This window comes from Protopterus annectens, chromosome 7.part0 (genome assembly GCF_019279795.1).
Source record: "Protopterus annectens isolate FY-2018-M chromosome 7.part0, PAN1.0, whole genome shotgun sequence".
NCBI classification, from domain to species: domain Eukaryota; kingdom Metazoa; phylum Chordata; order Ceratodontiformes; family Protopteridae; genus Protopterus; species Protopterus annectens.
The window spans coordinates 620231753-620257442 of NC_056739.1; the positions used below are offsets into that span (position 1 = coordinate 620231753).

At 40.2% G+C, this 25690-nt stretch overlaps 1 protein-coding gene across 1 annotated transcript in view; it reads right to left on the reverse strand.

Annotated features, from left to right (window-relative positions):
* VPS13C (vacuolar protein sorting 13 homolog C) overlaps positions 1-25690 on the reverse strand; it is a 6956796-nt gene that overhangs the window by 957832 nt on the left and 5973274 nt on the right. The window contains exons 70-71 of the mRNA XM_044076309.1: positions 15860-15941; positions 15707-15776 (exon numbers count right to left, since the gene is read on the reverse strand). Coding sequence (XP_043932244.1) covers positions 15707-15776; positions 15860-15941 — 152 coding nt within the window. The remainder of the gene's footprint in view (positions 1-15706; positions 15777-15859; positions 15942-25690) is intronic.

Here is a 25690-nt window from a genome sequence, read left to right on the forward strand (position 1 = left end):
CACACTGATAATGCTGATATTCTCGTTGAGCCCAGGAGGTCTGGAGGCATTCAATTTAAGTTGCCACAACAGCTGTTTGTATTCAAGACGAGCTTCCCAATCACCTCCTCTGTTGTCCTGGGTAACCTGCTCAAGGACTATAAATTTAAGCTGCATGTTGGGGCAAGAATCAAGGTGCTTAAAAAAGGCATTTGTGTCTTTCTTTTTGGAGACATCATATAGATGTTCATATATCATCCTTCTGACAGTTCTCTCAGTTTTGCCTATACAGAAACCACAACATTGGGTACATAATCCTAAGTATACCACACCCTTTGCCCCACAGTTGTAATACCCATCAGCTTTAAATTTAAATTTCCTAGAGGGAATGTAAAGGGAGCTATCATTGATTATAAAAGAACATTGTTTGCATGACCCACATTTATAAGTACCAGTTTTAGGGATACTGTGTTTAACGGCTGACTTAAATCTTTTTTCAAAGATACCATTAAGATTTGTATCTCTCCTTCTGACAAAATGGGGATGTTTCTCACAATCTACTTAAAATCGTCATGAAGTGTTATGAGGCCAATATCTCAAAATTGACTGCTCAACTTGCAGGGAGTCATTAGAAAAAGTGTATACAAAACTACTATGTAGATCAAACTGCTCTGGTGGTTTTATTCGTGTATCTTGCTCTGTACCCTTACCCAATAAAGGAAAGTAAATAGCTTCCATGTTACTGATAACATCCTGAGCTAAGTTATTAACAAGATGTATCGGATAACCTCTCTCAGTAAAGAGCTGCCTCAAAACATCCACCTCCTCAAGGAAATATTCCTTTGTACTACACATCCTAGATGCACAAATAAATTGTCCCTTAACTATACCTTTTTTCTGGTGGAAAGGGTGGCCACTATCAAAATGCAAATAGGAGTTAGAAAAGGAAGGTTTTCTGTATAACCTTGACTGAAAAGTGTGATTGTGTGTGTCCTTAAAAAGAACTACATCTAAGTAATTTAGAACGTTGCACATTCGATTCTCAGTTAGAGCGTCTTCTGTGTCTCGACATGCGTGAATGGGCATTCCTTCATTGAAGGCTGTCTTTAGCCTGCTAAGCTGTCTTGCCTTTATAGCTGGTGTCGCCAGCTGTAATTATTCCAGTTATTTTCCCGTGTAGTTTAACAACTAAACTGTTATTCTGAACGTTGCTCTGACTCTTGTCCTGATTTATAAGTTTATTTTTGTTATATACCATGTTAAAATTTGGATTCAACCAGTGTGTCTTGTTTTTGCAGTTTGTTTAGGGTTTATTTCCTGTGGGTACAGCAATCTCTACGCAGCCATTTGCATGTTTGTACAACATCACCAATGAGGATGTTTGACAGGGTGGTTGTAACATTAGCCCATATTGGTCAGAAGTAGGTGCAGTATGTTTGAACCTCTGGTTGAAGTGGACAGTAAGTCATCATTAAATAAAGTCCAGGAAATGTGCCTGCAATTTGGAGGCAGTGTGTTTCCGAACCTATACAGGTCATTCGCCCATGAATAGAGCATTTGGTTAGATGGACCGTGCCTCCACTAGGCCTAGGTAAGAGCTGTAGCATTCTTGTGCCATAGATGATGACCTGTAGGTTGCTTAGATATGGTAAGGGACACTCTCCAGTTATTTGCATGTGGGTAAATGCCTGGGTGTCATCCGGTTTGAAAAATATTGAAAAATACTTGCTGCTAATGAAGGACTGAGACACATTTCCACCTTCTGTCCCACTCTCTAGTTCCTCATGGTCTACATGTGTGCAAGGCAATTTAGCCTTGCACTGACAGAGTACATTCTGTGGCTTTAAACCATGTCTGTGTAATGCCACAAATCTGATGTTTCTGTTTTCTCTACAGAGCTTGTAGGTTGTGCAGTTTCTTAATTCCTTCTGATTGTATTTGCATTGCCATTATTTTTGTCATGGTCATGATGTGAAATCTGTTTTCAATGTGTAATTATTTTGTTTAGCACATGGTCATCAGTGATTGTGCTACAGCACTTGAAAGCAGTGGTAGTATATTTGCTTTTTATGCATATGGATGTGGGTTCTACTACTGCAACTTGCAGATGGATAGGAAATCGTAAGTTGTACTCTAATGTTGGGTTCTGCAGTTGTGACTGTCTTAGTTTCTTTGGTTTACCATTAATTCCCTATTGCAATGTTATTTTTTTACTTTAACCTAGGCAATGTATTCGTCAAAGGCAGTAGGCACACAATCTGTAGATGAAACACTAAAAGCTAAAGGTAGGAATGCACAAATTTAGGAGTATATCTGAAAACAGTGGATTTGTGCTGGCAAGGAAACACCCAAGCATTGTTGGCTACATGAGGGATACTTCTGAAAAATCTTACTATAACCACAGATGTCCTTCTCTTCCATCTTGTATTAGCTGTGGTGTGGAATTTAGGTTAGCAGGTATTTAGTAATTTCCTTGCGCTCAAGCCCTGTACCATAGCTCACATAAACATGAGCCTGAATCGTCTGCCTAAAATGTGCAACTGTTTTCCTTGGCAAATGGTATCACTGTTGTCTGTTTGGAGTTTGAAAGCCGTGTTAGTAGTACATCAGGAAGCATATGTATAGATGCAGAAGTCTGTGGGTTCTATTCCCACAGCATGTAGATGGATTGCTGATACTGTGTTGGATTTTGAGGGTGGAGTGCTGCAGTCTTGAGTATCTTCTCCTTTGGATAAGATGCCTAGTAACCATGGACCTGTTTTACTTAGGTTCACAGGTAGGTACTATGCAATCTGCCCGAGGGCATTTATAAGCCTAGCTAGAGTGTGTCGGCTTTAGCTGCCCCATTGATTAATTAACTGAGCCTCTGGCAAGCAGAGCCAATGAAGTGATCCCAGGGGTATATTGAAGAGTGTCAGTGAAGGGCTCAGCCTAATGTAGTTAGGAATTTTGTTCCAAAGCATGGGGAGTCTGTGACAGTAATCTATCCCTCCAGCAGTTTCTATTTATTGTTGTGGCAAGGTTTAGCTCACTAGAGCACGTGGCTCGCAGTGACTGTGACTTCTTTAGGTGGAGCATATCCATCAATTCTGAGTTGGACATGGCTTTGTAAGTCAGGCAGATATCACCTCTGAGTAAGCATATTTGGGCAGTTAGCTTGAGTCCATGACTTTGACACCAGGTGTTTGTCTCAGTAAGGCCCTTTTGGAAGATCTCCGTGTCAGCCAGAGAGTCAATTATGGCTCCCACTTTGCAGTCATCGGCAAACTTGGTTAGCCGTAGTACTCCTGTGTTTGCCTCTACTTCTGAGAAGTATATGCCTAACAGCAGGGGGTCCCTGGACCGATCCTTGTTGGACACCACTTATGACTGCTTTACAGTTGGACCCGGAGCCCACTATTCTTACCGTGTGAGTAATGTCTGTAAGCCAGTTGGCAACCCATCTCGTGACATAGGGGTTTCTGTTCAGGCTGGTGAGTTTTTCCGTAATACCCGAGTGAGTAGTGGTGTAAAAAACCTTGGCGAGGTCAAGGTAGGCTGTGTGAACCTCCTTTCCCTCATCTATGGCCTTGGTGACGGTCTCGAAGAAGTCAATCAGGTTTAGTAGGCATCAGCTGGGTCGGGTCAAGTGTTTGGAGGTTCACAATGTCTTTGTTAATGAGTTCCATGATGATGCGCTCCATAGCCTTGCAGACCAGGCTAGTCACGCTTATGGGGCACTAGTTACCAGGGTCAGTTGTGGCCTCTCCTTTGCAGAGTGGAATAACCGTTGATGTGCGCCATTGTATGGGCACATAGCCTATGGATAGGCTGAGGTTTAACAGAGTGGGTAGCTTGGCATCCATTCCCTATTGCAATAGAAACAGCTTATCATTGCATTGTAACATCGGCAATTTATTGTTCTCGGGCAGCAGATATTTAATTTGTAGAGGAATTACTTGAATATAAACTTTTTTGCTAGCAACAACCTTTTAATTAGTTAGTCCAATGTCTTTGATGTGGAATTATTAAGATGACATGTACTTAAGCAGAGAATGCATTTTGACTGATATTGGTGGGTTGTACTGCCTGAAGTTTTCAGTGGCCTTTTCTGGTTTAAATGTTGGGAACTGGGCGGTTTTGGCATTGGTTCATCTTTTATGATATTCTTCATGTTTCACTGTTGCAGTCATTACATTTGGGCAATCTGCTGGCAGGTTGCCCTCAGTCGGCCTGAATAACAAAGTCTCTGGTCCTGTGTCGGTTGCTGTCTCCTCTTCTGTGACGTCAGGTCGTCAGGGGTATAAAACATGCAGCCGACACCATTTTATTTAGTCTTTCTTGCCGTGCGGTGCCCGAAGCAGAAGCAGTTCACAAGTGCCGGTCGGCTGACTCCTGAAATTTTCGCATTCGAGTTTCAGAACCAAAGTCTTCAAACTAAAGCTAAGTACCCCGTTGGGGAAACTTTTTCTTGCTCCTTACCGATGTCAGTAAAAGTTAATAATTGCATTACCTGTGGGAAGCAAATAACTCACAAGTATTTTCATTTATACTGTATTCCTTGCCTAGGCCCAGATCATAACGTGCCTTGCTGTCGGATTTGTGCTAGATTTAACCAACGCACTATTAAGCATCTGTATAGTTTTGCTTCTAAATATTTTGGATCAACATTCTCGGTGCCAGTAATACTGTCGGGAGAGGACAGGACTAAGAGTATAGGTTCTCAAGTTTAACACGTCTCATAAGTTGTGTTCCTAGGTGGTAGAGGGTTGTCTGGCTACAAGAGGTAAATGCTTCACAGTGTCAATGTCCTTGTGTGAATCCCAAGTGCTTGAACCAAAACTCTGAAGCTCTGAATGGCAGTTGCACTGTAAACAGGCTACTAGCAAACATTAATAAAGGACAAAGAATATATGGATATTTTACTGGTGTGGCAATTGAACTGTTACTACCATGGTTGCCAATCCTGTCTCTGCATGTCATAATATGGGCTTGTGGCAGCAGTAGTAATGCATAAAGGTTTTTTAATCCTTACTCAACGGCATCCATTTGTCTCTCTGGATTGATCAATTCTTCATTCTTCATTAGATCAATTCTTCATTCCCTTAGTGTGTAAAGCTGTGCATAATGACTGCATTTAGGTGGCACTTAACAACCAGGCCTTTGAGTGGCGGCTGAGAAAGGTTGGGTAAGGTGAGACTAACAACACAGAGCAAGTAAGTGTGGACTGTCCCAAGAAGGAATGAGTAACCATCACAAGATTTGTGTAGGCGTAGTTCCTTTTGCAGCTAATGTTGAAGTGCAGCCAAGGTTGTATAGGAATTGACAAAGTTGTATAGTGAATTGCCCAAGTGTTTGGTGCAGTAGCATATTAATCGGTGCAACTGTGCTGTGCTTTGTTAAAAACTTGGTCAGTAGGAGTTGAGCCTCTACTCTTTCGATTTTTATTTAGGTGAGTGTAGCCATGCAGACGTGTTTTGCCTATGGTTGTCATGTTCGCCGAGACAATCTGTCACCCGGTGTATCCTTCCATCGCTTTCCATGTGACATTAAACTGTGTACACAATGGGTGGTGAACTGTGGAACTGATGTCGGTAACATAGGCAGGTTTGTGAAAGAATCGGTCAGCAGTTCAAAACCACGTCACTTCCTGTGCTCCAAACATTTTGCAGAGAGCCAATTTCAGCTGGACTACAAGAGTGAACTACTGCCAGAAAACATGAAGCCAAGGCGGCCTGCTCGTCAACTACTTAAGGACGCTGTACCTACACTTTTCAGTTTTGCAACCATACATCCAAGGACATCATCTGAACAGCGGCTGCAGCGCGAACGCTTGAACAACACATCAGTTATGGGATACTTGTATTTGATTGGCATGACATGTACACTGTATGGTCTAACGCTTGTGTAGTAAGAGTCATGAATGCCTTTACTATCCCCCACAGCTTACTGAGGAACTTCTCACTACAACCCAGCCAACCTTGCCAGATGTTGTGAATAACCAACTGTATGGCCAGTGCAAGGCAAATAACTTCATTTTCTCCTTCACATACATCCAGCATTGATAACATCCAGGGTGATGGTTTTTATGTGACAGTTTCCAGTTTTTTTTCACTTACCACAGCCTAGTGGCCATGTGCAGAGGCAGAATGAAACTGAGAAAGTGCATGAGGAAGCAGAGCCTGCAGTGGTTCCAGATGACATGGAAGACCATCCTGTGCCAGAACCTGTAGAGGTATGTATGTATGAAGATCTGTGCAATATGAACTGGTGGCAGAACTGTTTTGTTAAGGGAGAGAGACATGAGTAATGCTGCACTACACAATGAGTGTGTACTGATAGTCCAGTGAGGAATGTGCATTTTCTGTACTGTTTAACAATGCAGAGATTATACTTTCTGTAGTGGTAAGTATTGACTTGGTGTAGTGTTAAGTGTTTGAACTGTTTTGTGGATAGATAATCACTGAAGGCATTGTGGAGTACAGCACCAGTGTTCAGTGCTGGCACAGTGATGTGGCACTTCATGGAGTACACCACCAGTGTTCAGTGCTGGTAATGTGATGTGCCACTTCATGGAGTACAGCACCAGTGTTCAGTGCTGGTACAGTGATGTGCCACTTCATGGAGTACAGCACCAATGTTCAGTGCTGGTACAGTGATGTGCCACTTCATAGAGTACAGCACCATTGTTCAGTGCTGGTACAGTGATGTGCCACTTCATGGAGTACAGCACCAGTGTTCAGTGCTGGTACAGTGATGTGCCACTTCATGGAGTACAGCACCAGTGTTCAGTGCTGGTACAGTGATGTGCCACTTCATGGAGTACAGCACCAGTGTTCAGTGCTGGTACAGTGATGTGCACTTCATGGAGTACAGCACCAGTGTTCAGTGCTGGTACAGTGATGTGGCACTTCATGGAGTACAGCACCAGTGTTCAGTGCTGGTACAGTGATGTGGCACTTCATGGAGTACAGCACCAGTGTTCAGTGCTGGTACAGTGATGTGGCACTTCATGTTCCCTTCCATTGGAAGAAAAAAGCTGGAATTAGCACACTACCTGTTAGCGGCTGTAGAGTAACGTGCAGCAATGGTAAAAAATGTAATGCTAATGGACATAATGCTTCAGACAATGACAGTGACAGACTGTTAAACATGGAAATGTGAATTGAGCGTCATCCATTGAACCAAATAGTATGCAATCTGCTGTCCTAAACAGGATAATTTATTATGACAGCCTGCTATGCAGTATAAATTTCAGAGGTAGTTTTCTTTGATTTGCAGGTACAAGTATATGAAGAAGTAGTGAAAGCCATAGAAATGACTGCAGTGGAAAGGAGTACGATAGCATGCCAAACAAACTTCCGGCAAAAGAAAGGCATCAGTGTAGTAGTTCAAGCAAAGTTAGTGTAACAGAATTCTAGACCATGGAAGATGTAGGATGCAGCTGTATAGTTTCCCGAGGATACAGGGTCATTGTTGATGGACCACACATACTGCAGGAAATTCACATTTGTTCAGACTAAAACAACTCAGTCAGGAACACCAGAAGATCAAGTTTCCAATGATGACAGTGGGCGTAGAGTCAGTGTCAACCCACGTCTTCAACAGGAGGCTGATACTTGCAGTGAAGTAGCCACATCTAACTTAAGTGCCTACATGTCTCTTCAGGTGCAGGCTTGCAGCACTCCAATCAAGCTTGTTCCAGATATGCATAACACAAGCAAGCAGAGTGAGTCCTCGGATTCTCGGATAAATGAGATGGAAAAGGATCCCAATTGGAGCTACCTTTCTAACAGCATGACTACCGCTGACATGGAAGACACAGTGGTGGAAGAGGATGAAGATGAGAAGATAAGTGAACCAAAGTTCATTGTTTTTGAGTCTTGCCTTGATTCACTGCTGTTAAAACTGACCTGCCCAGAATGCTGAAGTCCTGCTGCAGAAGTGGAAAAGAGAACAAAATTAGGGTCCTATGTACCTGTGAAGGTATGCTGCATTAGTGGACATGTATTTCTTCAGTGGGAAAGTCAATCAGTTAAAGGGTTGGGAGGGTGGCCTAATGGTTAAGGTATTTGCCTTACAAACACAAAATGCATGGTTTGAGTCTCACAACGGATAACTGACTAGGCTTAAAATGGCTCACAAGGGCAGTTAGCTTAGTACTAATCTATGAACCTATGAACCTATACGTCGAATGCCTGCTGGGAACGTACTACTCACATCTTCTCTTCTATTCAGTGGTAGTACATATGCCCATATTGCGCGTTTCTGTGCATATTTGGGGCTGGAGTTTATCAGTGAGACAACCTTCTACGCCATACAAAGCCAGTATTTGTTCCCAGTAATGCAGCATATCTGGATACACCATTAGAATCGTCTACTGGCAGATAGTCAGGGGAAGGAAATATGGTTAGCTGGTGATGGGCGGTGTGATAGTTCAGGATATTCAGCCAAATACTGCTGCTATAGCATGATGGACCTGGATTCTGGACGTATCATTGATTTTTGCCTTGAGCAGGTTTGCACAGGGGTATCTTCAGTGGCACTTGAGAAGAAAACTTTCAAGAAGTGCCCGTCAAACTTGCTGTCAAGAAATGTTAAGGTATGTCTTGTGGCAACCGACCGACAACCGGGGATCCGATTTGTGATGCGCAAGGAATTCCCAGCAGTGGATCACCAGTTTGATGTGTGGCATATGGCCAAAAGCTTGACAAAGAAAATTACAGAAGCTGGCAAAAGGAGAGTAAACCGAGAGTTGCTACAGTGGTGCCACAGTGTTTCCAATCACCTGCGGTGGTGTGCTGAAATGTGTAAAGGTGATGAAGTTGTACTACAGGAGAAGTGGTTGTCATTGCTCTACCATGTTACAGACCGACACAGCTGGAGTGATACAACAAAGGTTTCAAGTTGCGGTTATGAGATGCCTGTGGATGATGGAGATGAGAAGAACTGGATGGATGAAGATGATGCATGCTACAGTGCACTGAAGAGGATAGTTGCGAATCGAGTTTTTATTAAAGATTTAAAACAGGTTACCAAGTTCTGCCACACCGGCAACCTAGAAGTGTTCCATGCATTACTGTACAAATACTGCCCAAAGTTTGAGCATTTCAGTTTTGCAGGAATGAAGGCACAAATAATTTTGGCCATTCTTGATCACAACGAAAACCTGAATGGTGAACAAGCAGTGGTCCGATTCCCTACTCGAAACTCAGCAGCAAAGGGAGACCTTAGATACAATGTGGTGTATCTGAAGGCAAAGCAGGAGTGGGTAGTGAAGCCAATATTTCAGAAACCAAAGTTTGACTACATCTATGACCTGATGATGGATGTCATAAAAGCCAAAAGAGGCTTATTGGAAATTCAGCCCATGTCAGTACCCGCAATTCCAAAGAATATAGCTCGGTGCGAACGTCCTGAAAAGGTACTGGTAACTGAAAGACATATTTCTAAGTTTGGAAAAATAAAGAGAACCCAGGTTAATATAGTAAAGATAACTAACGTGCTGGATAAGTACCTTTGGAATCAGAATTCTTCATAACGTACATCAATTTTACTTGTTTCCTCTTAATGATCTGGTTTATGAATGCATAAGTGCATATTATGTATATGTAAGTGTTTGTGACTCATCAGTTGACATTAAACAGTGATAGCAGGGTTCATTAGCAGTGTAGTGTACTGACTTACTATGATCCGATGTAATGTCCATCATGGCCTTACAAGCATGGTTATGTGTTAGTCTTGTTATCGCAATCAACCTGGGGTCTCTGTCCAGGAGACATGGGTGGATCACCCCAAGTTTAAATTAACATTATACCTCCAATGTTACGTGTTGCATGAAAACCAGTCATTTGTGGTGCTGAGACCGGACTCAGATATGTGGTGTAGAAATTGGCTACTAGTAAAGTCCATTGGGCAGGTTATAGTACCTTCACCTAGCAAGGTAAGCTCAGCACAACATAAAGACCATGAGCCTTTTCACTTAGAGGCATGGCAGAGCTTGCGTAAAATGGGTCAGCATGAAACAGTAGTAGTGATTGCTTCCGATCCATATAGGACAGATGAAGAGCTTGATTCACACTGGTTGTCTTCTGCAAAGTCTGTCAGCCACAGACACTACTTCTTGCCTATTCCTTAATAAGCAATGGCAGCAAGCAGAACTGGTCCCAGACCTGATCCCTACGGAACAACACTGCTCAGTGGTCTGCCGGAGAAAGTGGGTTTCCATGCTTGCACTTAATGGTGTTATATGCATTTTCCAGAGTGTGACCTCCCACACTACTGTAGCCTTACATGCCTGGGTAAGTCTGTGATGCCATAGTGTATGCTAATGCTATACAACAGTATGTACGCTGTACCCAGTGAGGTCCATGCGTTGCTACACAGGCTTGCAAATAAGGTGAATCATCCAGAAATGGCTGCAGTCCTTGGGGTCAGTCAAATCGGCAACTGTGGCCAAGTCTCTTTTTTGCAGTGAAAACCGATTGTCCCTGTCCAACAGGCATTGATGGATCAAAGTTGAAATTACCATTTGCCATTCAATTATACAGATTGCAAGTAAAGCAGCCCAATGAGGTGGGTCAGACATGAATCTGAATTCTGGTGCCCAACTTGTGTATTCTGTGGGACAACAAAGTACATGTGCCAGGTTATAGTACTGAGACATACCTAGGGGAAAGTCATTACAGCGCTGAGACCATGTGCCTTCTGACTTGCAGGCAAGGCTGACATATGACTGGCGAGTGTGAAATAGAAGTGACATCGATGTCATCCAATCCATATAGAACAGAAGACAAACTTGATTCACAGAGGTTGTCCTCTACAAACATTGTCATCAAAAGAACCTACTTTAGGCTAATTACTTAACAAGAAATAGCAGCAAGCAGATTAGGTTCCAGACAAGGTCCATGTGGCACACCACCCCATACTGGTCTGCAGGAGAAGGTGGATTGTCCTAGTAGGACTCTGGGTGTTGGAGAGAGACACATAGTGACCTCACACAGTATTGCCGGCTTACCTGTCTGATGCAATGATTGGTGGTGGCTATTGACAGTAGAACTGCAAAAAGGTAAGTATACTGCACAGAGTGCGGTATAAGACACGCTGCATGGGCATTGAAACCTCCAGTTTCCCAGTTGTTACACTATGACTACACAAAGTTGTTACCAATTTTGGTTACAGCCAATACACTGTGTGTGTGTGTGTGTGTGTGTGTGTGTGTGTGTGTGTGTGTGTGTGTGTGTGTGTGCGTGTGCGTGTGTGTTTGTGTGAGAACTGGCTTTGCCCATGTACCAACCCTGATTAAGTTTAAACAGAAAGCATAATCTTTAAAAATATATAAAATGCAATTACTTAACCAAGCTCTGCTTCCAATCTGATGTGTCTCAATTGTAATTGTGTCTGACCATGAGAACTGTGAGTCCCGATTTGGGAACATTACTAAACCATTGTACAAAACACCTTGTCTTGTGTCGGATCATGAGAACTGTGACTCTCTATTTGGGAACATTACTAAGCCATTGTGCTATACACATTGTCTTATATTTTCTAATGTTCTGTAAGTTGAGTAATCTATGTAATTTCTTCTGTTGGAGATTTTCTCCCTGGCCCTCTGCTGACAAAGGACATGAATCCAGTGCGATTATCCCAGTAAACAAGTGTAACATAATTAAATTAATAATTATTTTTTGGCCTCATGCAATTTTGCCATCCTTTGTCTGGATGAATGGTAGCTGACATATATCTATGGAGTCATTTACTGTCACATTAATTTTAAACTGCTTATGTATTACGATGCATTGCAATATTTCAGTTACCACTGTTGATTATTTGTACGTTACTATAATACCATGCAAAGTGTTATTTGTAATTGCAAAAAATGCGAACAGTGAAATGCCTCATTGTATTAATCTTGTCTTATGAACTTGGTGGACATTGTTAAAGGCAGCGACATGGAAATGCTTGTTTTGGGCAGGGCTCAGACTAGGAATTTCATGTTTGCCCTTTCCTTACACTGGGGCCTTAGCAAGTGACGGTCACAACTGAAGGACATTAGCTTTGACATAAGTGGAACAATGGGTTTGCAATTAACAGGTACTATAAGTGCTGAAACAGCAGACGAGCAGTTAATGAAACATATGTCACTAAGTCCCAATGTGCACTACTTTTTCATGACTTGTGAACAGTTGTATTGGTATAGACCTGCTGGTTGTGTTGTACTGAGGTCACCATTTGGAGAAACTATGCTAAACTGTTGCTGAAAAGTACTATCAAATTAAATGTGGTGGACCATATGTGCACTGATAAATGGTGTGTGGAGACTGGGTGCTGGCCATTTCACAATCCTGGTATTAAACAACTGGTCAAACTGCCATGACTGACAAGACATGTCATACAATTTCAACAACTATCTAAACAACTCTCTAGGAATGTGTTTAGGACCGCAGTGTGCAACAATGACAACAGCACATGCTTTCAAATTGGAATGCATATCAGAGTTCTTAGAATATAGAGCAGGTCATTCATATACAATGGGGTAAGTATACAGGCATTAGGAAAGTCAGGTGGTTGATCTTAAAATTTGCATGCGTCCATCAATAGAAAATGTAAATGTGCATTGAAAGTGGGATTGCTGTGTGGCAGCATTACAGACTGTGTTCGAGTGAATGATGCAGCAGTGTAGTGGCGTTTGTTGTTTGGCAGCTGCAGTTTTAAGGACTGGTCTTTGAGGACATAAGTGAGATATACAGAATGCATAAATGGAAAGAGGATGCATGTTTGGGGTAGCATGCATAGCTGCAGGAGTGTTATGATAGTGGTGAGATGAGTGGATCTGGCTGCAGCTGCAAGTACTGTTGTGGTGTGAGTGGACCTCTGCGAGGCTGGCTACCGAGAAGTGGTACAGAGGCTTGTCACGATAGTGCAGTATGCAGTAGTTTCTGCATATGCACATTGTAGCCAAAAGCCAGCTTGTGAATACATCATTTAAGTACTGCCTTTTGACTGCTGCTATATAGTTAGGTGTATGCATTCATCTTCGCCTGTATTGACAGGTATTGGACAATAACAGGCAGGTTGGGATGTCACGTGGTGCTATGTGATGTGGATAATGCTGGCTGAAGAATGGATGAACATGAAAAATGAGTGGTGGCTGCTATATTTTGCAGGGTGTGAAGAGATTGGATTACTGTCCCGAAAATACTAAGGTAAGAAACTTTTTAAGTCAAACTCTTGTGCAAACACATGGTTCATCTAGTCAAACAGTTTGATACTGCCTGAAAGAGGAACTGGACATTGCAATGGATAATTCAGATCTGCCTTATGCAAGATATGCAAGGTAGCAATTAATGGACTACAATACAAGGTCAGACCATTGAGATGGCACCATTTTGAGCTTTTCCCCTGGGACGCTGCTGGAAACGTTCATAGTGTGCCCAGTCAAACTAAACAGGTAAACAACCGGATAACAAAATATGTACTGCAACTTGCTAAGAAAGAGCAAACTTCTACAGGTAGCCAGTAAAATGAATCAAACCAAAAAGCCAGAGAATCAGGGAAATTTGTTTATACAGGAAAAAATCTTAATTACATCTGGTAACAGGTCATATTACATTTCAATATGTTCATTTTATTCAGTGGTAGTGTAGTAACACCGATGTTTGGAAACACAGAAATTTGGTATGCATACTTGTACATTCTGCATGGCAAATGATGCTTGGGTGGTGTATCGCTTGCATACTTCTCTGTTCTATTTGCACCAGATACTGCTAGTGTGCCGTACGGGAATAGAAAGATTAAAACATTACCCTGGTATCAGAAGTGCAACATACTCATAGTAGCTTAACATGAGATTAGCTCTAAGCAAGCACCATGTGAAACCTGAACAAGCACCTAGAATTATTCAGTGCAGCTTCCACACTTTAAGTCTGAAAATGAATTCACATACTCACATGAACAGGAGTAGCTGCATATTGATGGCTAAAGGTGTATGGGCATGTCGGGTGGTTACTACACTGCAAAATTGGTATGTAATGGTGGGGATATTCGAAAGGCATGAGCAAACACACCAGTATATTAAAGCCATAGCACCAACTGAACTGGAGGCTGGCAAATAGATTTAGTAAGAGATTGTGTCCATGCACAAATATTTCAACAGTGACTTTGCAGTGGCATCCATTATCTGATTCAAGGTAAATTAACCTTGATGTCCTTTAGTTAAAAAAAAAAAAAAAAAATCAATAAAAAATTTACTTTGTTACAAGTGACTTCTGGAAACAAGGGAAGTAGGGTTGCCACCTTTTCAAATGGCCGAAGTGGGACATTTTTGGTACAAACATCAGATTTTACAGGCCAACACATACCCACGGTCAGTACAAAGGATAGAACTTAACTTTTTTGCCTAAATAAAAGCTTATTCTTGCAGCAGTTTAGTTGCTTATTCTGTTTCTTGTAGCATTTAGGTATTTTAGATACAGAAATAACTATTTTATGCAACTATTACATAAAATATGGGACATAATTATGTCCTACAATCTCAAGACATTTGCCACTTTTAATATTTTTTGTCAGGACATAATTGCCCAAAGAGGGACTGTCCCTCGCAAAGTGGGACAGGTGGTAACCCTAAAGGGAAGGGGAAAATATAGCAATGTGGTTTGGATGCACAAAGACAAATCCAGGGACACTGCAAAAGTTTTTTTGCAAACCAACCAGTGGAGTAAAAACATATGTAGGCAAACACTGCATACCAACACACTTTGCACATGTAAATCTCAATTTTTAACAAGGTGGAAGTGAGAAGTGATACCTTAACACTTACATTAATAAAGATCTAAACTGGTTAATAGTATAAATGTTTTATTCTTTAGCTCCTTGGTGCAAGACCTTACAGGAGTTGCTACATAAACTGGATGTGAATGCAGTCAAGTTAGGCCATGGCTATAGTGCAGCAAAAAAAAAAAAAAATGTCCCCTCTAACAAAGGAAATGCTAGAGCAAAGATTAAATTACATGAGTCAAGCATCCTGCTGAGATCTGCCAATCAATGGAATTACCAGGTCAAATTGCCCTCAGGACTTTGACAGCTAGGGAAGCCAAGTTTTATGGGGGAGGGGAGAAGTAAATGGACTGGAATTCATTGTCTCACAAATTAGTGCCATTTAAACTAAATTAGAAAACAAAGGCAGCAGTAAACAGCACTTTGAGTGTGTTCTGTGGCATTTGCACTGTTTCTGTTTTAAGTAGTCATCCAGCAGCAGGGAATGTTACTTACACTGTTCTGTTTTACTCAGTACTTTGTACTCATGCAACATCTATTTAATGACGGTAGCTTTAGGCAAACGGAGGCCTGCATGATGTAACATTTTTCAGCCAAACAATGATTTCTGGGATACTGAATGGCAACCTGATTTATCCAAACCACGTCAATATGCTGGCCTCCAGGTGGTCAGAGTCTGGAATTACATATAAAAAATATTTAAAATCCTGTAAATAATCCCGGAGTGCTGTTAAAGTGTAGGAAACATCATGCCATGATGTTTTAAACAATGTTTTTTGAGTCTGTGGGTGTGGTACTCCTTTAAGGTCTTGTAGTAATACATCAAATGTTTTAGTTAATAACCTTTGGTAGCATTACATCAAAGGTATTACTTAGTAATGTTTAGTAGCATTACATCACATGTATTAATTAATAAGCTTCGGTAGCAATATTTCTTCAATTGTTTAATTTTCATGTGAACATGTCTACTTACTTGAACTGCATTATTTGGCTGTGTTCATTAATCCTCGTGATGATACTAATGTCAATAAATGGCTTTGGTTCTGTAACAAACAAAAAAAACATTACGGCAAAAGCACGCAGCTCTACAATAACTGCAAAGTGACTATAAAGCTAACAGTCTTACCTGAATCCAAAGCAATGGACTTGGGAGGAGCTATAGGATGAAAAACAACTGGAAACATTGCACCAGGCAACTGATTATCAATCTGTCCAGAAAGAAAAGTAAAGCAGTCTGCGGTGACTTGTATAACAAAACAAAAATGTGACTGCTACAAAACTTCATTTCATTAGGCTTAAATTGTAGTTCAAAGCAAACATGAGTGATTCATCCAGTGATGGCAATATGTTAGATATCATACTGACAAACCTAAGATCTATGTATTCCCAACCAACCACAACTAACAATCTCCAGCTATAACACAGTAGGTAGCTTCACAATGGAGCTCTACATCCATTTAGCCAAATGCATACTGCTGGCAGTCCCAAGCAGAACAAAACAGAATGAGAAATTGAAAAACAAGCCTAAGAATGAAGGTAAACAGCAATATCATACAAGGTTGGTGTTCTGACCCTCTAACTTTTTGGTACTTTTCAGATCTCCCGATTGAAAACCAAGACTTCTGACTAAGGAAGTCTGCAGACTGTTGCAAACTGTGAGTTATTGTCAAGTTCTCCTGTGATGCCCTAACCTTTAAGCAAGAATAATCAATGTAAATAACTGAACTAAAATGGGTTGGAATTAAACACAAAAAGTCAACAATGTCACATTTGGTAGACAACTCTCCACTCGGCATACAGCATAGACAGTATCCTACTTCAAAATAAACATACTGTTAGGGACCTTCACTCATGGGTCGATAATTCTTTCTCCATCTCTTTTAATCATAATGTGCCTTCCATGCTATTACAGACCTACTTGTTCTGGATCTCTTCTATTTCCACAAGTCTAATAGTTCTACAAATACCAGAACCAGGGACCTAAATATTCAGCAGCACATAAATAAAAAATAAGAGTTAGATTCATCACATAGCACCTCCTTTACTTCTGGAAGAGAGTACCCCTTCAGATTAACCAGTGTGACACACCATCACTCTTCATCCAGGACACGGATGATTGGGAGGACACCCACAAATTCACCCCAGACTTGATTGGCCTAACCCCCCTAGATAAAGGGGGTATGGCCTAAGGATGGGTAATGTCAAAGCATAAATAGTTACAAGACTCAACTGTCTTGAAAATCCTATGAATCTTTCTTTGGCATTGCCAATAGAAAATATGATGAAGTAAAGGACACATTTATGAAAACGTGACTGGGATACTAACCTCACTGATGCATGTAAATCTACACAGACTTTTACCAGCGAGTTCTATGACATTATTAACTTATGAACACATACTGTTAAGATATAAATATACAAGGAATTTCAATAAAAAGAATGGCTTACAAAAATTACATATAAAAACATGAATAAATTAAAGTTCAGAAGTTACTGACTTTTCTTATCTAAACATCAAAAAAACTGCCTTACTATTTATTTATCTAAACTTCAAGCTTTAACAATAAGTCAACTTGACTTCAAAGGCTGAATATAATAATAATATCGTGGTGGCATTTAATAACAATACAGAAATGAAACAGAAACTATGTCAATATGTCATGTTATGACTAAACAATAAAATAATCACCAGCTACAAGTCATACTGAATGTGGTCTCAGAAAAAAATATGCACATTTCACAACAGGCAAAGTATTATGTCAAGAGTTTTACAGAGAAAATGTCTGCATGCATGTCTTTGGTCTTTAGCAGCACACTGCAGTGGTGCCAGTTAATGAACAGATGGACACCTCTGCCCCAAATAAATTTACAAATATCAGTTAACAGTATTCTATCTAAACTAATGCACAGAGATTTAAAAGACCTTATTCAAAATGACACAGGAGACCTTATCTTTTAGATAAGAAACAGCATGGATTTTAAGAGGAGCTCTTCACTTTGGAACCTGCTTTGTAATCATTAAAGTGGTAACGGCAACAAGCTATACATAATACTTCTTTTTATCTTAACTTTTGGCGCTGCTCAATATAATGGAATAATTGACAACTTAAGCACATAAAATGTCAACCCATCTGTAATTTGATGGGAAACACTCATTAAACAATAGGATAAAACCAGTCAGGTTGGAAGCTTTCTACCTACCTCAATGTAAGTTGCTCCTCACTGGCAGCCATTCTTTTTGAGTACTCTTTTCAGATAACGTGAGAAATGGATGGTGGATGCCCAAATATGCTGACTGTAAACTAGGTAACAATTACACCAATAAAGACCTCATCGTTAATATCAGTAAATCATTAAAGAAAGGACAAGAGCTTACAATAATTTAAACTTTAACCAGCAGGAGCCTGCCAAAGTCAGAAAAACATATTCCACCATCCATCTAAATATAAGGACATGTCCAGTCACTCAAGGGAGATCAGGGGATCCAATGCAAAGATGACAGAATCAGCAAGAAAAGGAGAGTTGTACTGCCTAGAACTGGATTCATCCTCAAGTCTTGGTGAACACTTTCTCTTGGTAGGTCCTATTTTCACAAAATCTCACAAAGATGATACAGATATATAGACTGTAGTTTATATTGCACGTATCATGGAGACAGGTATGTTTAAAATAAAAAGGACAGCTGGGTGCACAAGTCCCACGATAAAAAAGTGCTCAATCCTAGTGTACACATTGGTGCTAGGAATGGAAGAAAATGACAGTGCAGAATCATCAAGACAAGGAAAAATTCCTACAATGAGGTTAGGCTAGGCTCAGGGGGTATCCCCCTGTCCACTGTTGTAGAAGGTAACAGTAGTTCAAAACCCACAAAATCTGACTGGGCAAAAAGAACCACAAAGATAAAAAAGTAGACTATCGAGGATAAGGAATAAATTATGGATTGATATTATTATGCAAGAAGTTTAGAATTTCCAGATAAAAGATATTCAGAAAGAATGAGAGAGAAATTAGAAGAAAGAAAAATATGTGTACAAGACAAGCTGGCAAAAGCTTCAAATGCAAAGTTCTGTTCATTAAAACAACAGATTCATGAAAAACATTATATAGACAAAGACACTTTCAGCTGCCTGGAAAAAGAAGCAACATAGGAAGTGTGAAACTATAAAGAACAAAACCAAGAATTTTTTGAAATGTGTGAAAAAAAAAAAAAAAACATGGACATGGGAAAAAATGAGATCTGATATGGGGCACTATTTACACAAACAAGAAAACCAAAATAATCAATACAAAAAGCAGCTCCAAATATATTTGAAGAGAAATACAGGCAAACGCACCCAAGTATGGAAACTTTCACAACAGAAGCTGAAGTTATGCAATACCTACAAAGTGAAGGATTTAGTGTAGATTGTCCAACACAAGTAATGTCACAGCATGATGGAACAATGAGTTCCCATATTAAGGAGACATCTGAAGAATAAATATAGACATGGGAATGAAAAAAAAAAAGAAATTTAGTATGGTGCAATACTTATACAAATGAGAAAACAAAACTAATCAATAGAAAAAAGCAGTTCCAAAGATATTTGAAGAGAAATACACACAAAGGCATCTAGATACGGAAAATTTCACAATACAAAAAAATAAGAAAACAAAGGGGAGTAGAAAAGAGGATTCGTAATGGAAAAGTTAAAGAAACAGAAAATTAAGTTATGAATTGCATGTGAAGTGAAAGATTTTAGTGTAGAAAATCCAATTCAGATAATGTCACAGCATGAAAGAAGAACGAGTCCCCAAACTAAGGAAAAACAGGTGGAATGGGAAGCATCTAATGACTTGCCACACGATGATGCTCTGGAACCTTCAGTAAGAAGCCAGTAAAACAGTTCAGTTGGAGCTGCACAGCAAGGGAAGGCGCAGGAAACCTCAGCAACTCTGATGCAGACAATGTTGTGGAGTAATGAGCCACTGAGTTTCCCATATGAAGGAGCAGCAGATGAAGAAGATATGTCACAGGAAGATGCTCTGGAACTTTCTGTAGAATGCTCACAAGAAACAGAGAAAAGAATGTGCTCTCAGTTTAGAAGAAAATGATCTAAGGGAAGAGTTTCTTGATTTAACAGCGATGGAGAGACATTTTAAGATCGATGAAAGAAATAGATTACAGAACGTAATAAGATCCAAAATGTTAAAAGTCTGACAAAAAAAGATCAGAGTAATCAGACATCTGACACTTATAGAAGAGGGAAAAGATCAACAAAAATAATTCAAAAAACAGATGAGGTAAAAGCAATACACATTACCTAAACAGACCTGAATCTATCATACACCCTTGCAAATAAGCTGAAATACTCTTTACAAAACTACAAATTAACCAGCATAAATCTATAAACACCGGCTGCTTTTATATCCCACCTGGCAACAACACCAATATCTTTGAAGACATTCTACAGTGGCTGTCCATAAACTTCCCACAAGAAGCTATTGTTTTAGGTGACTTTCATATAGACTGGAACACCTGCTCCTCAGACTTCCCTACTACCCACATAACTCTATATGGTTTCTCCCAAGTCATAACCTCCACCACCAGAACTAGTAAGCCCAATAACAAAGAAAGCGTACTAGATTGGATTCTCATTAATAACCCTCCCCAAATGTATAAGGCAGGCACCCAACCTGAGGAAATAAGTGATCACCTCCTAACATATATACTCAGGTAAAAAAATGATATCCCTCAAATACCTAGCTTCAGAACTATCAGGAAAGTAAGAGCTTCAATCAAACCAAATTCCAATTAGAACTTCAAATATGTAACTGGAATAAACTAAAACTACTCCCACTAGATGAAGCAGTATCACACTAACTCCACATTTCTTACAATCCTTAACAATCATGCACCCACCCGGACCATCAGAACAAAGAAAACAGTAGTACCGTGGCTGTCCAAAGAAACTAGGCAAAAAATCATGAATAGAAATAATGCCTGGTCATCTTGGAAAACCAATAAAAACCCTAAGGATCAACTAGTATATAAACAGCTAAGAAATGATACTAAGAAGTCTATAATGTTAAACAAAAAAAGACTATTACTGTAACCTGCAACATAAACATCAAAATCGACCACAAAAATTTTGGTCCAGCTTAAACAATCTTCTCCATCCAGGTAATACTACTACCCCTACGTCTATCCTCCAAAAACCTCCAGAATGTATTGCCAACACCTTCTTTACAGAAACTATACAATCCCTTGCCAACCAGCTAGGCCCCAGCAACCTAGACCCTATTAACCCCATATCCAATACCCACCCATCCTTTAACTTTCAACCTGTACCAACAGCATTTATCCGATCCTTAATCAAGAAACTGAAACCCACCACTCTTTCAGCAGACCTAGTCCCGGCTGAATATCTTTAAAAGGCTGTAAATGCAATAGTGTATCCCATCTCAATATTAATTAACAGAACCAACTCTGAAACATATATCCCTTCCATCTGGAAAATTTCCTATGTAATTCCTCTCCATAAAGGGGGTAACTCCATTGATCTATCAAATTACCAGCCCATCGCCATTCTGTCCCCTCTAGCTAAAATTATGGAAAAATGTATCCACAAGCAACTCCTTCATAACCTCAATTTGCACAATCTCCTAGCTCCCTCCCAGCATGGATTTACACCCCACCATAGTACCACCACAGCCCTTTTATAGTTCTTTCAGACAATAAATCAAATCCGTAATAATAATACGCCCTCCTCTGCTGTCTTTCTTGACCTATCTAAGGCATTTAATATGGTAAACCACCAACTACTCATTCAAAAACTAAAACCTCCTTGCCATAGACAATACGATGGTTTCAGTCCTACCTAAGTGGCAGACAACAAGCTGTGCTATGGAAGGATAGCCTTTCTTCCCTACTGCCAGTCACCCTTGGAGTTCCTCAAGGGTCTATACTAGGACCTCTCCTACTTTCCATCTTCATTAATGATCTTCATACAGTCATCCCCAAAGTAACCTGCATTCAGTATGCAGATGACTCTACCCTAATCTGCTCTGCCACCTCCCCATTAGACCTGCAGACCTTAACCCAAAATACTTTCAATGTAGTAGAAAACTGGCTCACTGACAGGCGTCTTCTACTGAATCCAAATAAAACAAAACGGCTACTCTTCACCTCCACCTGGAAAGCTACACTCCCATCATTTACCATAACATCTAATAATGGCACAATAATTTCCCCAGAAAGTAATACAAAACTATTAGGTGTAATTGTTGACAATAACCTTAAGTTTGACACTCACATCGACAAAACCATTAAAACAGTCAACAAAAAGCTAGGATCTCTATATAGTATTAAGGCATTTCTAACTCCAACTGCTAGGACAGTTATTGCCCGAACACATTTACTTTAAACTCTTCTTTATGCCTCCCCAATCTATAAAAACCTGATTAAATCTGACCTCAATAAAGTCAATAGCTGTTACAACACCATAGCCAGATTTACCACATGCTCAGCATATAGAACCCACCACTGTATTAACCTACAATCTCTAGGCTGGCTAGAGTTTCCCTCTCAAATCCAGTATAATCAATTAATAGCCCACAAAGTCCTCCATCAGCCAAAAAGCACACCCATACTCAAAAATATAATTACCCCTTACAGTAACCTAAAAACTCTCCAGTCTTCTGACAAAATACTGGCACAAACTGTTAAATCTAAAAACTCAGCAGGTGACTCATTGTTTTGTAACTCTGTTGGAACAATCTGGAATTGTCTCCCTGCCCAACTTACAGCAAACCAGACTATTAACCAATTTAAAACATCTCTCAAAAAATTCCTAAAAAGTCACTGGCTGTGCCCCTGTGCCAACCCTGACTAACCAGCTTACCACTCTCTTCACTACCTGGCCATCGGTAAAATAGTCAATGTTTCAGACTTAGTCTCATTCTCTTATGTATTGTACTACTGAATGACATGTTACCTGTTTTTAGCCTTGTACCACTAAAAATGTCTAAGTTCGAACAAGAAAACTACAATGTTAAGTTTAAGTATGTATGTATTCCAAATATGCATATAATCCTATAATTCTGTACTGGTATCTATATGTGACTGTATAAAACTGCTACTGTTTAACTCTTATGTAACTATCCACATGTGGAGCTTTTCTCCCCGGGCCTCTGCTGAAAATGGATCGGTGTCCAGTCGGACTATCCCGGTTAACAAATGTAAAATAAAAATAAATAAAATAAACTAACGATATCAGCACAGGCAGAAAAATTAGAAGATATGTAGATAAAAATATAGGAAAAGTACAAAATAAGCGACTCTTTGATGACACAAAGTTATATACAGGACTGTGAAACAAAGCAAAATGAACAGAAATACCACCAAAGAAAGAAGAAATAGACACATTTTGCAGAAATATTTATGAAGACCTTCTGAAACAAAAAAAAATGATGAATTCAGGGAAAAATTAAAAGAAACAGTAAGGAGTTCAAATGTACAAGATACGAAGTGGGATGAAGTAACAGGCAGAGAAATTAAAAACAAAATTAAGAAAAGTTTCTAACTGAAAAAGCCCAGGTGAAAATGCAGTACTTAACTTCTGGCTAAAAGTATTAACATCTTTATGCAAAGATTTAGCACAGAGTAAGCATTACTTACATGTGTACCCCAAATGGTTAACAACAGGAGAAACGATACTCCTCCTCAAGCATAAACCTGTAGGCCATCCTAAAATCTATAGACCAATAACGTGCCTTCTGACAACATACAAATGATATACTGGAATTGATGCAGACAGAGTTTATAGTCATTTAAAAGAAAACTCAATCACGGCAAGATAACAAAAGGACATATGGAATAAAGGATCACTTGTTGTTAATTAAAGCCATAACAGAGTACTGTAAAACAGAAAAGAATCAAAGTGTGGCATGGATAGATTACAAAAAGCATCTGACAGCATCCCACATTCATGGATAAAGGACTACTTACAAATGTAGAAGATACATCCTACATTGATAATTATATAGGTTCATAGATGGATACTTGTCTAATGACCGCTAGGGCCCTTATAAGCCTAGCCGTGCAACCCAAATGTGACTCACAAATTTGATTTATATAGGTGGTGATTAACTGACTGCCACTGTCCATCACAGAAATAGCAGCCAGATCAGGGGTGAACTTCTGATTACCCATCCATTGGTCCAAGTTGTGCTTAAATGGGGATAGGGAGGAACTCTGCTTAACATTGATGGGGAGCCTCTTCCAGAGAATGGGAATTCTCCGAGAAACATAGCTCTCTCCAAGATGTCCTATTTATTTTGCAAGCACAATTTGGGCCTTTTAGTCTAGTAGCTCTGATGCTGTTTGTTTTGTGAATGTGCAAAAGGGTCAACAAAACAGGGTCGATGGATGCCCTGTATGACAGGCAAATATCACCTCTCAGAAGTCTGTATGATACCGAGTACAGAGACAGGGCTCTGAGGAGATCAATGTAGGAAATTTTGTTTACTCCCTGTATTCTTTTTGTAAGGAACCTTTGTAGACATTCCAATTACTGTTTATGCCTGGTCAGGTACATACCAGAGAGGGCTGATGAGGGCCGAGTACAGTAATATGATGACCTCTAGACCTAGATGCCAAGACCTTGCTTATACGTCGAGCAACACAGAAGGATTTTCTTACTAGTATGGACACATACTGGTTGAAGTCTAGGTTACTGTCTACATGAGTTCCCAGATCCTGACTACTGAATTAACTTTTAAGGGTGTTTTATTGATGACATAGTTACCCAGGGTGGTAGACTTCCCAAAAGGTACTATAATGCATTTCTCAGTACTGAGTTTTCAGCCATAGCTGGGAAACAAGCACTTGTCTGTATCAGACCTTCCTGAAGGGTGTTCTCATCTTGGGGGGGGGGGTTCAATGACTGCTCCCAGTTTGAAATCATCTGTGAACTTGGTCAGCCAAAGGCCTTTGACACTGGTTTTGACATCTGAGAAGCAAATGCCAAAGAGGAGTGGCCCTAGCACAGAGCCCCAGGGGACTCCACTGGTGATTGGCCTCATTGTGGAGGTGATCTCACCAACACTAACCTCCTGGGACCTATCAGTGAGCCAGCCAGCGATCCAGTATGTTATAAAGGAGATTATACCTAGTTTCATATATTTGCTGACAATGCCCAAACAGGTTACTGTATCAAATGCTTTAGCTAGATCTAGGTAAGCAATATGCAGTGTTTTATCTCATTCATTGCCTCAGTGACCTTTTCGAGGAAGTCCACCACATTCGGTATGCATGAACTCCCTTTGACAAAGGCAAACTGGGATGGATCCAGTGTCTGGTGTTTCCTATGTCCTTATTGATAATTTCCATGATAATTCTTTCCATGGCTTTGCAAAAAAAAGACTAGTCAGCCTAATGGGTCTGTAGTTTCCAAGATCTGTTGAAAGTCCTCTATTATGAAGGGGGGGTTACCATTGCAGTCATCTATTCACATGGCACAAAGCCTGTTTTAAGACTATACTTAAATAAGGACTCCAGGGGTCCTGATAACTCATATTTTAGACTATTCAGGAGGTAACCTGGGATGTTTTGGGGGCCTACTAAGGCCGTATTCTTGGCTTTAGTGAGTGAACCCAGTACATTCTCACTTGTTACAGCTGCAGGGCTTATGCTTGATGGTAGTTTTGAGCAGAAGTTGGGGGGGGGGTAAAGTTGGAAATGAATTTTTCCATTAATACGTTTGCTGCATCACCAGCCTCAGTGAATGTGGCACCATTAACCACCAGTTCAACACATTGCTGTGTTCTGTCCTTGAGGTTTCTGACATAGCTGTAGAAAGCCTTATGGTTATCTTACACCTGGGAGGCTCTCAAACTCAGAGATGAAAGTTGACTTTAGTTGCCTATTTACTTTGATGAGGGAGTTTCTATCTTTATGGGAATTACCCTTCATGATTTT